The 15,464-nt window shown below is 46.2% G+C and overlaps 1 protein-coding gene across 1 annotated transcript in view; it reads left to right on the top strand.

The window, feature by feature from the left end:
• Positions 1 to 15,464, top strand: part of LOC144821249 (protein NEDD1-like) — a 478,128-nt gene that overhangs the window by 27,721 nt on the left and 434,943 nt on the right. Inside the window, exon 2 of the mRNA XM_078678026.1 lies at positions 14,502 to 14,645. Within this exon, the coding sequence (XP_078534152.1) occupies positions 14,510 to 14,645 (136 nt within the window). The 5' untranslated portion in view covers positions 14,502 to 14,509. The remainder of the gene's footprint in view (positions 1 to 14,501; positions 14,646 to 15,464) is intronic.

The following is a 15,464-nucleotide window of genomic DNA, read 5'->3' as shown; positions in this document are numbered from 1 at the left end:
TAACTAGCCAGTGTACGAGAGAGTTTAGTGAAATATGTCGCTTGGTCCACGTTGGGGGCATATATGCTAACAAGTGCAATGTGTCGGCCTCTAAGCAGGCCCTCGAGCGCAACGAACCTCCCATCCGGGTCCACAGTGTATCTAGTGATCTGGAAAGGGACACCCGCTCTGATCCAAATTAATACCCCTCTAGCGAAGGCCGAGTATGTAGTGTAATAGAGGTGGCCCCGCCATCTACGCTGTAGCGCCACTCCCTCCTTTTGCGTCAGATGGGTTTCCTGTAGGAACGCAATGTGCACCCCCCTTCGAACCAGATAGGAATGGATTTTGTGTCGCCTCGTCATCGTGTTCAGCCCCCGCACATTCCAGGACACACAATTCAAAGAACCCATGTTAGCCATAGTCCCATTGGGCAAGAGTCAATTCAGGTACAGTTAGCAACCAGACAATAGGTTCAACAGCGTGTCCCACCCTCCCCACAAATTCAACAGTCCCTCCCCTCAAACATTGCCCCGAGTGTCCCCAACTACTCCAGGCTCCCTCCCCCCCCAGAACAGGACCTAACCGCAACAGAGTAGTTCCCATCCAAACTGGCGAGCAATCGTGCTCAAAACTCCAATGTGTACGTGATTGGTATCACGGAAGCCTTATGGGCTCTGGGGAACGTGAGCTAGGTACTAAGAATTCCAAGTTCGTCTCCACAGACCCCATCCGCCAAAGACAGTGTAACTTACTAAACAGCAGTCTAACATCGTCCTGCTCAGGTGCGTGCGGAGGCCAATCGACTTGTCCTCTACATGTGTCCGGAGGCCAATGTTGGGAGATTAACTGCCAATGATAACCTCCGAGGTTTGTGGTGTGAGCCTCGGACCGCCGGACTTGCCCATCTCCGACAATTCAGTTTCAGACCCCGAGCCTCTGCGCTCCGAGCCAGTGTCCTTCTCCGAAAGATGCAGAGTCGACCCAGAAACATCCTTCACCGCCTGGAGCGCTGCCTGCCGCTCACTTTCCGTTTGGGATTGCGTTGGCTGTCCGGTGTGCCGTCGTAGTCTCCTGAGCCTCCGCGATTTCCTCATAGGTTGATTCCTGCGCACCTCCTCGGTCCTAAAAAGCGCCCCGTCCGTGCCTGTTTTGTAGGTGTCCCACCAGGCCCAGGCCTCCTCCGCAGTTGCAAAGAATTGAGCTTTGCCATCCAGTTCTATTCTGAGCCTGGCGGGGAACAGCAGAGAGTACTGGATGCCCTCCGTGTGGAGTTCCTTTTTGATGGAGAGGAAGGAGGCGCGCTGCTTTTGTGTTTCGAACGTATAGTCCGGGAACAGGGTGACTTTACTGTTGTCCACGTGGAAGGGACCGGCATCCCTGGCCCGCTGCAACAGCCAGTCTCTATCTTTGTAGTGCAGCAGCTTGATGATCACGGGTCGAGGGGGCAGTCCCGGTTTCGGGGGCCTGGTTGGGGACACGGTGCGCTCTCTCCAATGTGAAGAAGGGAGAGAGACCCTCCGGGGCCACCACTGTGCGTAGCCAGTCATCAAGATAGCCCACCATGTCCGTACCTTCTTTTTTTTCCGGAAGGCCCACTAGGCGCACGTTGTTTCTGCGGCTGCGGTTTTCGGCATCCTCGGCTCGCCTCTCTAGGGCTTGAATGCGGTCCAGCGCCTCGGTGAGTCGACCCCCCATCGATTTCTGCGCCGGTGCCAAGGTTGCAATACTATCCTCCGTCTCCTTGACCCTATCCGCCAATTTTGCGTGGTCCGCACGAAGGAGACCAAGGCCTGTCGACACCTGCGCGATATCGCGGTGTAGGGCGTCCCTCGTGTCCGCGATCGCCTGGAGGATCGTGTCCTGCAGGCCTTGCAGGTCTGCGGGCGGCGGAGGTGCTGCCTCCTGGAGGTCCGCATTAGGGCTGACCTCTCCTTTCGGACCCTTAGGTTTCCCCATAGTGGTGTGCTTGCAGTAAATCCAGTGGTCGAGGGGGTCTGCCGCGCCAGTCGCGCACTCCGCCGCCACAGGGGCCGCTGGTGTGGGATCCTCGTCGCGGGCGCCAGGTCCCTCCCGCAGTGCCCCCCGACCACCCCGTCGCCAGGCAAGGGGGTGAACGTCTCTCTCACCTCCGGGTCCTCTCCCCGCCTGGTCAGTAGGTGCTGAGTGCAGTCAAGCCCCTTCGCTCCACAAGGCACTATCAAGCCCCGTCCTCAGGCCCGGGCCAGGCCGGAACTCCGTCGCAGGGCCCCCGCAGTCAGGCCAACGCGCACACCCCCGATCACGTCGGCCCAACAGGGCGGCAGAGGCCACCGCAGCGTGCACGGGACCTCTGTGGTCTCTCCAATGCCTCTCTGCGCCCTATAGGGAGGGCCCTTCACTTCTCAACAGTTCTCGTGGGCGGGGGTAGGGCTGATGATCCCGGGGCCACACCGGGCATAAGACGGGCCAATGACACGGGCGTTGGGCCGGCAGCCTCAGGGGCCCGGCGCGGGGAACGCACCCACCCCGGGGGGCGACATCCACGCCGGAGCTGCAGCCGTGGATTATCCGCGCTTGTCAGGAGAGCTCACCCACCCCCGGTGGTAGGCCCCGCCAGCGCCGGGGCCTCGAGTTCGGCCCCCCGGGCAGGAAGGAATCGCCGCAGGGCCGGGGGGGGAGGGGCTCAGCTCAGCTCACCCGGTGCTATTCCTCTCCGTCGTAGAGGGTCCCCGATCCGGTCGCCGGGCGGTCCTCCCCGCTGCTCTCTAGGCCGCCCGTCGGCGCACTCACTCCGGCTGCTGGGTCGCGCTGGGGGATCGGGAGCTCCGGAGTCTCGGGCCGCCGCCATTTTGTGCTGAGGGGTTGCTGGGCTCCGTCGGGCAGCGCGTCCCCTTGCGGTGTCTGAAACGGCTCAACCGCAGCACCGGAGCAGGCAGGAAAGTTCCGTCGGGGGTTCCCCCAGTTTTTACAGGGTCCCCGAGACTCAATTCAGGATAACTTGGCGGATTACGGGCGGTGGGCTCGGGAGCCTCGTCAGGCTACCACCATCCTCGTTGGCTGCTAGCCACGCCCCCCCCCCCCCCCCGGTCCAATGATTATGCCATAATGCTCCAAGAACTAGGCCCCCCCCTCTTGGCTCCATGGCTGGTTCTACAGGCTTTAACACCAAGTTTGGAGCCACTCCCTGTACCTCTTTGGGCCATCTCCTGCCGACTCTCATTAATCGCGTTTTTAGGTGCAGTAAAAACTTTGCACTTGGATCTAAGACGCGTATGGCAGTTGGAGGCTAATTAAGAGGAGGGCAAGGCAAATGAGGATTAAAAAAAATATGTCTTTACCCTGTTTTTTAGTGATGGAAGTTATCCTTGGTCTATGAAAATTGTGTTTTAGATAAGAAGCTAGTAATCATCCCGCTTGGTTTCATTTGTAAAGTCTGATACCTTTGTGTCTTTGTACCATTAGGTGAGCTTTGTTACTTAATATCTTGTTGTATTTTAATTTTGTTAAGTGGATTCATTGTGATTTATCTCTGGATTGTATAAGGTCTTTTCTTAAGATTTTATTAGTTGTTCTAGTTGGCTGATGGCACGCTTATTTTGTTTATTTTTTCTTGCCATTAGTTTGATCAAGTGTCCCCGAATGGTAGTTTTGAAAGCATCCCACACCATTTGGGGGTTAGGGCCGATTTCCTGTTGAATTTTATGAACTGATTTATCTCTTTACCAATTATTTCTTTAAATGTGGGGTCTTCAGTGAGTAGGTAATTCATTCTCCGTAATCTGGGTTTAGTTGTGATGCATGAGATATGGTACATCCGGGAAATGCAGGCGTGGTCGTAAATTAGGATCAGGTAAATGGTGGGGCTGGAGGAAGCTGGGACATGTGGTTCGTCCACTAAAATATAGTCTATACTTTAAAAGGAATTGTGAGGGTGGGAGAAGAATAAGTAATCTTTGCCTGTGGGGTTGAATAGTCTCCAACATCATTCAGTTTGTCATTATTGCAAAAATTTAGAAATTGTTTGTGGGATTTGTTGGGTTTAAAAGAGCATGCATAGTTTCTGTCTGGGATCCTGTCCCATGAGAGTTTAAAGTCTCCACCCACAATGATTCTTCTATGAGGGGGTAAGCAAGATTGTTTTTTTCCGAGATTTGTCCAAAGAGTCGGAATGTCACTATTGTGGGCGTAGATGTTCACAACTATAATCTCTGTGTTTTCTTTCTGGAGTTTGGTAATAAGGCACCTACTTTTGGGGTCTGCTTCTGTAGAAGTTAATTGTTCGACCAGAAGAGTTTATGATAAGGGTAGTTAGTCCATTTTTTTGTTGATGGCTGGGGCACAAGATAGTTCACTAACCCAACCTTTCTTAAAACTTTTTTTAGAAGGAAAGTTTATTTCAGAGGGACCTTTGTTTCTTGTAGGAGTACAAGCTTGCCTTTGAGTTTAGGGTATAGTATAGGATTTTTTTTTAATTTACATGGGTTGTTTAGTCTGTTAACATTAAGGAAAAGCATCTGTTTGTTATGCAAAATTGTTATATATGGGTCATGTCAGAAGTGTCCCATGTAGAATATGGAATGGGTTCTAGGGGGTGGGGTAGGTATTGCCAGCTGGGGGCAAGGGGTTGGGAGGGATTGGAGGGGTAGGGAAGAGAGGGAGGGAGTGAGGAAGGGAAAGGGGGAGGGGATGTTAAAGTAAGGTGGAGATATGTAAGTAGGGGAGGCCGGTGGTGGGTTGGTGGGTAAGGAGATGATGGAGGATAGAATAGAGAAAGAGAGAGATAGTGTAGGAAGAAGTAAGAAGAGATGGTATAAACTTAACATGGAGGATACAAACATGAGTCTAGATACCCAGCTATTTGGAGGATGGGCGATGTAGGCTACGAGAGGTTGAGCCTAGGTCAAAGGGCTAGGAGCCACACCCTTAAGGTAGTCTAAGTAAATTAATTAGGCTGTGCCCAAAGTACAATGTATGACACAAGAGGGCCCAAGAGTGCCAGTAGAATGAGAGTTATAATGAACTCATCTATGAGCATTTAATAAGGGGTATATGACCAGGTTTGAGCAAAGGTGAGCATAGGTGAACATAGGTGATGTCAAAGCAATAATGAACAATCAGGGAGCAAAATGAATATGTAGTCATTATTCAGCCTAGGAACAAGTGATTAATTCATACACAAACAATTTGCGAAGTTCAACTATGAGTGTGAGCATTTAGTAAGAGAGAATTGGAACGTGGGCGGTATCTAGAGCAGTAATGAAAGATCAGGGAGCATAATGAAAATAAAGCCACCCAGTAACCTTGGAGCATGAGACTTCTTTATATACAAATCATTTGTGCAGCATAGAAATTCTAGAGTGACTGAGTATTCGTTGTTAGGGTGCTGAAAAACACATATCCTTCATGGTCGAGGGTATTTAGCTATTAGCTATATGTTGGAATATAATAGTGCCAAGCTATTTGTTAACTATATGTTCTAGTACTGTGCGGAAACGGTGGCATGCAGACTGAGAGTTAGATGTTTATAATACATTTTTGTAAACCAAGATAAAAGAATATGAACAAATGAAAAAAAATGTGTGAACAGGTAAAAACTGGGGACTGGTGTAACATCACTTATTGGATAGATCAGATTTCTGGTCAATTTTCCAGGTAGATTCGTTAGTAAGGTTAAGATGATAAGGGTAGAAGGGACTCTGGTTAGTGTTGCTTAATAGTGGTTAACATAGACTGCATAGTTCTTGAACAAGCCAACGTGATGTTATGTAGTCATTTTCATGTCCATAATGTCTCCAATGAAAGAGTCCAAGACCTTGAGATCCACAAAGAGGTTTGCTTTTTCGTTGTAGGCTGTCTTTATGTACGCTGGTCCTATGGAGGAAAATCGTATCCTTAAGTCTTGAAAGGGATTGACGCTGGGACAAGAATGCTTTCCTTTTCTTGAATGTGTCTTTAGACTAATCTAAGGATATTCCATTGGAGGAACCATGCCATTTAATTCTTTGTATCTAGGATTTCTTCGGTGTGTTTAATGAAGGGGTCTAGAATTATACCTCTCGGTGTGCTGCTATTTTTGGGGATGAATGAGGCACAAGGAGGTGATTGTTCCTCGCTCTTTCTGGGAGCCCAAACATCTGCAGGTTGCCTCTTCTATTTCTGTCTTCTAACTACGTGAGATTCCTTTCCATCCAGGCAAGCCTCGCGGTGGTTGTTGTTAGTGTCTTTGCAGAGCTTTGCTTGTGGTCTTCTAGGAAGTTATGGACAATTCCACTGTGATGCCTCCAAGCAATAGAATTTCTTGTTTTAAAGTGGTGAGGGCACTCTTCATAGATTGTAATCTTTGTGGATTGTGCGAGGACGTGCAGTGTCAAACTTTTGCATGATGAGATCTAAGACTGCGTTATTATTCGATTTTGTTTTAATAGGGGAGTCTGGGGTTGGGGGACTTGTTTAGACCTCTTTTATTCTGGTTTAGGTTCTTTAGATCCCACCCTTGCATCCCTAGAGTCATGGGATGAGCCATGATAGTGGGGCACTTTGTCCCTTTTGAGAGTTTAGAATCGGTTGGCGAGGGTGTCTGGATGGACAGCATAAATGTTGACCGGCAAAGCCAATTGTGTCTGTCAAAGGGAGATGTCCCCGTTGGCTTCAGGGCCCAATAGAGTTAGATAGTATGAGATCGCATAAAAGTGTAGGAATAGATGACCAATCCATGTAAAGGTGAGTCTCTGGTAAGGGATGGAGAATTATTGTGCCAGTTATCCGCAGGGTAGTCTCTCCAATTTACCTCACAAATATTTAAGTGCCTGTATTGTGGTTTGAGAGGTACAAGCAGCTGTAGATTGTCAGGAAGATTCTAGATGGAGAAAAAGGCTCCTGCAGTGGCTATCTTAGATTCAGGGAAACGTTATGGAGAGCTCCTGTGTCTATGTGACAAAGATGAGCGTAGCAGCTTGTAAAGAATGTCACCTACCATGCATATGGTGTTAAGGAGCTCAGTTGTGCAGAATGGGGGTTGCAGCGGATCTGATTTGAACATTGGGAATCCACTAGTTAATGTGGTGTCCCAGTGGTGGCCATTTTGGGGTCAGGTAGGTTCCTTCAGGTGACCCTGTGTAGCGCGGCCACCTTGAGTGCTCTGAGTATCCACACAAACTCAGAGGCCTCGCCTGCGGTAGGGAAAACCGATTTGTGGACCAGCGTGGCGGAGCACACAGGCTAGGCGGCCATCTTTCTCTGGCGGTAGCCACACACCCACGCAATCCAGATTTTTGAGCCCTTCTTACTACTTTGGCATTATTGTTTAGGCCTGTGCTTACACCTAAAAAATCTCGAAAGAGTAAACTGACTGAAGGAAGATCCTAGGAGCTCCTGCCCACGACACCATACAGTTGGCACTTTTACCTTCAAGTGTCTTCTGTTTTCTTAATAGTCCCACTCAACATTTCATGTGCAGAGGAAGTCTTTGGGCAAAACCTTCAGCTTGTATCGCTGGACTTCATTTACAAATAAGTGTGGGAGAAAAACATTTTATACTCTCGTTATTGTTTACCATAAACCAACCTGTGCACTTTCAAAACAACATTATCTGACCCCTAAATCCTATGATAATTCCACCAGGGGGACATTTTGTTTCGGAGATATTTATCTTTCAGATAATAGGAATGATTGAAACTATTTTGCTTTCGATATGCAAATGTTGAAGTTTTTACGTTTTTGCTATTTATAGATGTGAGACGTCTTTCTGTTCCAGTTACTTGAACATCGTAGCATTCTGTGTTGTTCCTGGTGCAATCTGTACTCCTGTTTCCCCCCAAATCGATAAGCCATAGAGTAAAACTTTCTAACGTAAACACGTCCCTGAATATAATTTGCGTCTGACAGAGCTGATTGCATTTGTAGCATATACAGGAAGACACACTTGTGCGTGTACTCCTGATATTATTTGAAAATGGAAGTTTTACTGAAAGTAAATTAAAATGTGCGCTATATGTTCCGAACATTTATTTATTTTATTTTTTTTTTCGTCCTCATTTGCTTTGCCCTCAATTTGGGAGATACCAACCACCTTGTGCATCCTTCACTAAGAGCAGGAGCAAAAATAATTTTACCCGTCTTCAGCGCCAGAACATGAGTATGGTATAATGGTGGCAGCGAGGTCCCAGGGGGGAGAGGAGCTTTGGGAGCTTACGCTGACTTCATCTAGGTATGTTTCAACCTGCAGGACCAATATCGTAACGAGGCAGACCCGGTCCAAGGAGTGTTGATGGCATAATCTTAGGACCCGCGGGGAAAAGAAAAAAAACCCGGAATACTATCTCCACTGGGTCAACAGATCCCAAAAAGCCAAGTTACGCTTACTGCATGATCTAGTCAAGTCCACCTTTGATGTTTCGTATAGGGACGTAAGCCAACCAGAGTGTGATGGGGCAGTTTTTTCTACCCAATGTATACAAATTTGCCTTCTGGCCAATAAAATGGCATAGAACAAAAAGGACCTAGCATTGCCGGTGATACTGTCCTCCAAGCCAAAGATAATAAGGGGCAGAGTAATTGACAGTGATGTATATAAGATGGAGTTTAAAGTAGACTTCACTTCCTCCCAGAACCGGCCGATGTCAGGGCACTCCATGAACATATGAATGTCCGATGCTTCCATAAGGTTGCATTTATTACATTTCTTGTCTGGAAGAAACTTGGAAAGTCTCAGTGGTGTGATGTATGCCCGATGAACTGTGAACAGATGGTTTCGTCTTAACCATGTTGGTTTCACAATTTTTTAGAGGAGGGCAAAAGATTTTAACCATATCTCGTCGCACTGAAAGCCAATCACCTCCCCCCACAGCTCATCTGGGAGGGCAAACTCCCCATCAATTTCTTCCAACAGCTGCCAATACCATAAGGCAACCTCCTTTTCTCCCCTAGATCGTTCCACTAGCAGCTGCTCCAGGTTACTGGCCTTTCCAAGTTGTGCACCTTTACGGCACTGAGCCCTCGCCCAGCTGTCCAATTGGATGAACTTAAATCTGGGGAGCCCTGGGCCAATATAATCACGTAACTCATCCCAGGCTATTACCGATCCTTCCACCAAAAGCTCACCCCATCTTATAATCCCGGCCTCCTCCAATGAAGAAGACAGGCTGTCCCTTAAACATAGTGGTAGACCCGGGGAGTCCCATATTGGGGCAAAATTAGAATAATAGGACAACCCTAGTTTTTGTCTGATGGCTAACCAAGCATTAGCCCATGACTGTAAAATTTTAAGCTGAATTTTTTTGAAAAATTTCTGGCTCCCAAACTTAAACAAAAACCCATCAGCTGGTAGATTTGCCCCGGTTAACATGGCTCTATAGATCGACCCACTAGGAAGGTTAGATGATGTTTTTAAAAGCATCCTAGAATGTGACAGCTGAAAAGCCCATGCATAGTATAGTAAATCAGGTAGGCAAGACCTGCCTTTTCTCTCCTCCTCAACTTCTTCCAAGCGAGTCTGGTGGATTTGTAATTCCAGATGAAGGAGTTAATTTCTCGCTGGCACTTGTCTATCATTTTGGCGTCAAACGCCAAGGGGATGGCATCAAAAATAAACGTAAACTTGGGGAGAATGCACATTTTTATCAGATTCACCCTACCCAGTATGGAAAGTGGCAGGTGAGTCCAAGATTTCAATAGGCCTTTACATTCTGTAAATGTACGATCCAGGTTGGTTTGTCCGATGCTGCCCACATCTTGAGTGATTTATCCCGAGGTAACGCATAGAAGTGGAGATATTTACACCCACCCGTAAATCGGGTATATTCCATGCCATAATTTCAGTTTTACTTGAATTGATGTTGTACCCCGAGATACGCCCAAACTCCTCTGCCCTCTGGATGACAGCGGGAAATGACAGTACCGGGTCCGAGGTAAGAACCAAAATGTCATCAGCATAAAGTGCTACCCGCCTTTCCCACTCCTTAAATTTGAAAGATGGAATATTAACCTCCGCACGCAGAACCTGGGCAAACGGCTCGATATACAAATTAAAAAGGAGGGGGGAAAGCGGGCAGCCCTGCCTCGTACCTCTAGTGATCTTAAAGGCTTCTGTCAAGACCCCATTAATTAACAGCCTAGACGAAGGAGCCCCATAGAGTAGGGCAACGGTTCTACAAAAGCCTTCCCCAAAGTTAAACTTTTTTAATACCTCATTCAGGTAGGGACAATTGACCCTATCAAAGGCCTTTGTTGAGTCTAAAGTGAGGGTGGCTAGTGGAAGGGAAAAGGCAGAGGCGATATCTATTGCCCCTACCAAGTCGTGCGTTAGATCTGATAGTTGTCGCCCTTTAATAAAGCCTTTCTGGTCTTGGTGAACCATGGTGCCGATTACACTGCCCAATCTTGCCGACATGATAGTAGTGAAGATTTTATAGTCACTATTCAGCAACGATATCGGTCGATAGGACCCACATTCCAAAGGATCTTTCCCTGGTTTGGGGATGAGAACAATCGTGGCCTCACCCCATGATTTTGGCGGTGGATCCCCTTCTCTCAGAATACCATTGAAAAGGGCCGTCAGCACTGGGACAATAGTATCCCCTAATGCTTTATATATCTCTCCAGGAAGACCGTCTGGACCTGACGCTTTTCCTTTTTTTATTTGCCCTATTGCTTTCCTCACCTCAGCCTCCGTTATTTCCATCTCTAGGCTGTTACTCTGTACTGTTGAGAGGGTTGGAAGCGTGATCCCCTCCAACCATCTGTCCCTTGCCACCTGATCATTGGGAAAATCTTACCTATAGATCGCCTCAAAGAATTAAAAAAAAGTCATTGCCGATCTCTAAATTTGAGGATCTTAATGTAGCCTCCCCGTCTACCTTAATTTCTCTAATATATTTAAGAGCTTGGTCGAACTTTATTTTCCATGCCAATACCTTACCTGCAGCCTCCCCAAATTCAAACTGGGAGATCTTACTCGCCTCCCACCTTTTGCTCACCCTCTCTTGCAGGATGTTTTCCAATTGTAATTTTAACTCAGCCAGTTTCGTCTGCTCCTCTAGAGATCCTAGGGACGTGCCACATTTTAGCTCTATTAATTTCATTTCCTGCTCCAAGCTGGCTGTCATTTCCCTATATTTTTCCGTCGATAGGAGGCTCTACTAGTGATACGACCTCTTAAAAAGGCCTTGAATGTCTCCCAGGCCACAGCTAGGACAGAGGATTCAAGATTTAATTCCAAAAATAAGATCGTCTCTGCTACCAGAAAGTTAACTTCTTCCTCCTCCAGTAAGATTGTCCGGTCAAACGACCAAGATGGATATTTAATCTTGCTGTCGGATCTTAGGGTAACTACAAGAGCTGAATGGTCCGACAGATGAGAGGGGAGATAATCTGTCGCTGTCAGAGTGTCCTTCAAGCAATAGCTAAAAAGAGCATAGTCGATTCTAGATTTATGCTTAAATCGACTATTCCGGAAGGAAACCTCCATTTTATTACCTACTCTTTCCCTCCATAAATCTGCCAACCCAAGCTGGGTCATAATCGCAATGAGGGTTTGCCTAGACTTTGGCGAACTACAGGCTCTAGAGTTTACCGATTTATCTAGACTGGGATTAAGCGTGATATTAAAATCTCCCATCCAGATCACCGGATCCTGAGATGCTACCAGATGATTCCTAATAGTATCCAGATGTGATGAATCATCTGAGTTAGGGCCATAGTAGCCCACCAAGGTACAAATCCGACCAGCCAACGAGACTCTCAGTATCAACCATCTCCCTGTGTGGTCTTCTTTGTGTTCCAAAATTTGGACTTTTGCAGATTTTTTGAAAATAAATAGTACCCCCCTGATATTAGCATTATGATCTGTACAGCAGAATTTATCGATCCATCTCTGTTTTTTAAGTATTGCTGTGGCCTCTGCTTTGAGAAGATGCGACTCCTGGATGACAATGATCTGCGCGGGAGAGTCTCTCAAATATTGTAGGATACGATCCCGCCTACTTCGCAAGCGCAGACCATTGACATTCCAGGACATATATTGGACAGAGGTCATGACTCATGATGCCGCACCTAGGTGAGATCCTAACCCTACCATTTTAAGGTTCTGGTGTTGGACGAGTATCAAGAAAAGACGTGCTGAGAAACAAAAAAAGGCATACTTATGAGGAATTTTTACTATTTTTACCCACCCTCCCCTAACCCTCCCCCCCCCCTGGAAAATCCACCCCTACTTACTCTGGCCTGATGTCTAGCCAGATTTACGCCCTCCAACAGCCCTCCGCCCTCCACCCCACACTGCTGCTGTACTCCACAACCAGACTACAACTATCTGCCGAAGTGGACGCAAAGGGGAAACTTTGTTAGTATCCCAGGGGATACCCTTAAGATGTAGTACATTAAACTCTACTGTTTTTTCCCCTCAATCACTTATTTATTTTTTGTTGTAATTTTAAGTCTCTGCTACACCTTAGTGAATTTTTTTTCCCATTTATTTATTTATTATTTATGTCCTCTTTTTTTTTTTTATCTTAATCCTTACATACCTTTAACCTTTTAGGCTTAGTAGTTTTCGTTTGAAGAAATTAAACATCTTATACGTAGGAATAACTATAGTATACCATCTAGGGTTTGAAGAAAAAAAAAAATAGAGCGAACCCCATGGGGACCTAATTTAACTTCCGGCCAGGGCATGGTCTCTGATGGTCTCTAATAACTCATCAGCGTCCAGTGGAGAACGAATATTATGCATTTTGTTATTATACATAATGCGCAAGAAGGCCGGAAACCTCATCTGGACCGTGGCGCCTAATGACCTAAACTTGTCCATGCGCTGTCCAAGCTCCCACTGTCTATCCAGAGTGGTTTTGGATAGATCTGACCGTACCTCAAAAGAGAAGTCCGGTCCTTGTAGTGATCTGGCTTTCAATGCGAGGTTCAAGATCTTATCTTTAAGGGAGTATGTCATCAAATTTAATAAAACCTTTCTAGGTTTGTTTCTTGCTGGATTCAGACGTAAAGGATCCCGGTGTATTCGCTGGATATCTTTGTCTAACTCCTCGACCGTTTCCTCGAGATTAAGGGTGTCCTTTAATAGCTTAGTTATAAGCTTTTAAGATGTTGTTCCGTCTGGAATAGTTTTCCAATACTTCAATCAGCTCCCACATACTCTCCCCGTCTCTTTGCAATGTTTGAATTTTAGTTCTGGCAGTTTCTAGATTAGATGTCAACAGGCCCACAGAACTTTCCAATAACTCCGTCCTTTCACACAAGTCGTCCACCTTTTGGTCGAGCACCTCACAGGATGCTCTAATATCGTTTTATTTGGCTTTAGAGACCACAAAATCACATCTAATCTCCTCCCTCATTGCAGTTATTGATTTGACCAGAGCCTCAAGTGTATTACCTACTCCCAGGTCATCGTGACTACCTCCTCCACCATCGCCCATTGCCTCCTTTTCTAATGGTTGTGCCACTTGCCCCCCTTCACCTACCTGCCCTTCTTGTGAGGTGAGTGCCTCTCCCACAATACTAGGCTCAGAGGACGCAGGTGAGCCCGTTGGTACATTAGGAAGTACAGCAGGTAAGGAAATAACTGTGGGAACCGAAACCGCTAAGGGAACCGATAACGCTACTGGCTTTCAAGCCGGGCTAGAAGCAGACACAGAGACAGGGGCAGACAAGTCTGCCTGCGAGGCCGCTGCCTTAGAGGCTGCCATACCTTGTGAGATATCTAACACCTGGGGAAAAACTTTGAAAAAGGAACGCAAAGATGGTGTTATGCCACCAGAAATCTTTGGATATTTATTTCTAGCTCCACTTTGCTTTGTACCTTTACTTTTACCTTCCCCCTTTGTAACAGCACCCTTAGCCTCACTTATCTCTAATTCATGCTCCTGACCCCCAGTCACGCATCTGCCTGCACTCTGAGCCAACCCTGTGGTGCACCCTGGGACCTGTAGTTTTTTAGCCGACTTGTGCCCCTTGCCTTGCTTCCTAGTTGTACTTCTTGTATCCTTAAGGGCAATTCTTTACCCTTACCGACCGTATTTGTTCCACCCCTGGTCTGCCCATCCAAATTACTTCTGGTAAAAAGGTCTCTCTCGAGTCGTCTGAGCCAACCGCTTCTTCGTCCTCTCTAGGAGCAGCCTGTGCCGATGTTGCTCCGAACTCAGGAGAAAGAGAGCCAGGCAGTACAGAGCCCCTCGTTATCGGCCCTCATCCTCTTCCACCGCCCGCAATTGCTCCGAGGAGCCCCCGAACATTTTATAAAGAGTGCAATGAAGTAACGGAAAAAGTTTATATCCTTGAGATAAGTTGATCATAGTTAAATGTTCTATGCTTGTTTGTTACAGGTGTTAGAAGAAAAATATATGCACTAATAAAAATAACCATACCATTAAACTCCAGCTACCACAAAAATATTCTTTGCATACATTTGCAAATCATTTGCATAAAATACATCTCATGTAATATATCTTTTAAATTGCCTTTACTGTTGATTAATTTGGTAACCATCAAATACATTGTTTTTTTATTATGTTTCTATATATTTTCCGTGCTAGGTCGAGTCATGCAGGGATGCATCAGATTTGTCACTGCTGGTGAGGATATTAAAATATGGGACTATTCTTCTATGACGGTGGTCGAACAATTTAACCCACATAATTCGATCAGTGGGATTTCCTCTTTGTGTTGGAGCACTTACAGTATCCTTTGCAAGTTCTTTGATTATTGATTGATCCTTGATTATTGCTTAATGAAGTTATTGCTGGCTTTCATACGGCTAGCACGATTCACAAATATTATTATTTTCCGTGATATAAGTTATTTACTCCTGGAAATTCATGAGATGTCGCACCTACGCACCAAAACATGTTTGTAGTTTGTTCAATTGCTTTTGCAAGAATTATTTTGTTGAAGTTGGGAAAAACACCCATTTTCAGTCTTGCCTCTTTTAGAATACCTATTGTGAACAACATTTAAGATGTGCTTTGAGTCAGTCTCTAACCTATCACTGGATGACTTTTTTTGTCTATCTTACTTCCCAGCTCCAAATTCAATGCTTTTCCTCTTTATTATTTTGTTTCTTCTATCCAGGTGAACCATAGGTTTTTGAGGATTGGGTAGGCCTAGTGAAATGACCAGAATCCTAAGATATTTATTTTAAGCCAGGGTTCTAACCTGGTTCCCCAGTTTCAAAGTTGGCAGTACTAGCTATTAGGCCACTTCTTAAATGTTTTTTTTTAACCCTTCCAAAATTTCTTTATATGCCTGCACATTCACGGTGACTGCTCTGAATGTATTTTCTCATGCTCTAAAACATTCATTCAAAGCGGACCACCACAGATGCACTTGCATTCGTGGGGCTGTCTTTGATTTCATTTTTTAAAAGCATTAAAAAGTTCATCCAAATATGGGCTGCACATGTGCTTGCCTCAGCAGCAATCCTCTTTGAATGAATATTCTTAAAGTATAATAAATCTATTCAAAGATTGCCACCAGTGTGTGCATTGAAGACGACCGTC

Source organism: Lissotriton helveticus, chromosome 1_1, assembly GCF_964261635.1.
Source record: "Lissotriton helveticus chromosome 1_1, aLisHel1.1, whole genome shotgun sequence".
Lineage (NCBI taxonomy): Eukaryota > Metazoa > Chordata > Amphibia > Caudata > Salamandridae > Lissotriton > Lissotriton helveticus.
Note: the sequence above shows the minus strand (reverse complement) of the source record. Positions and strands in the feature narration are given on the sequence as shown.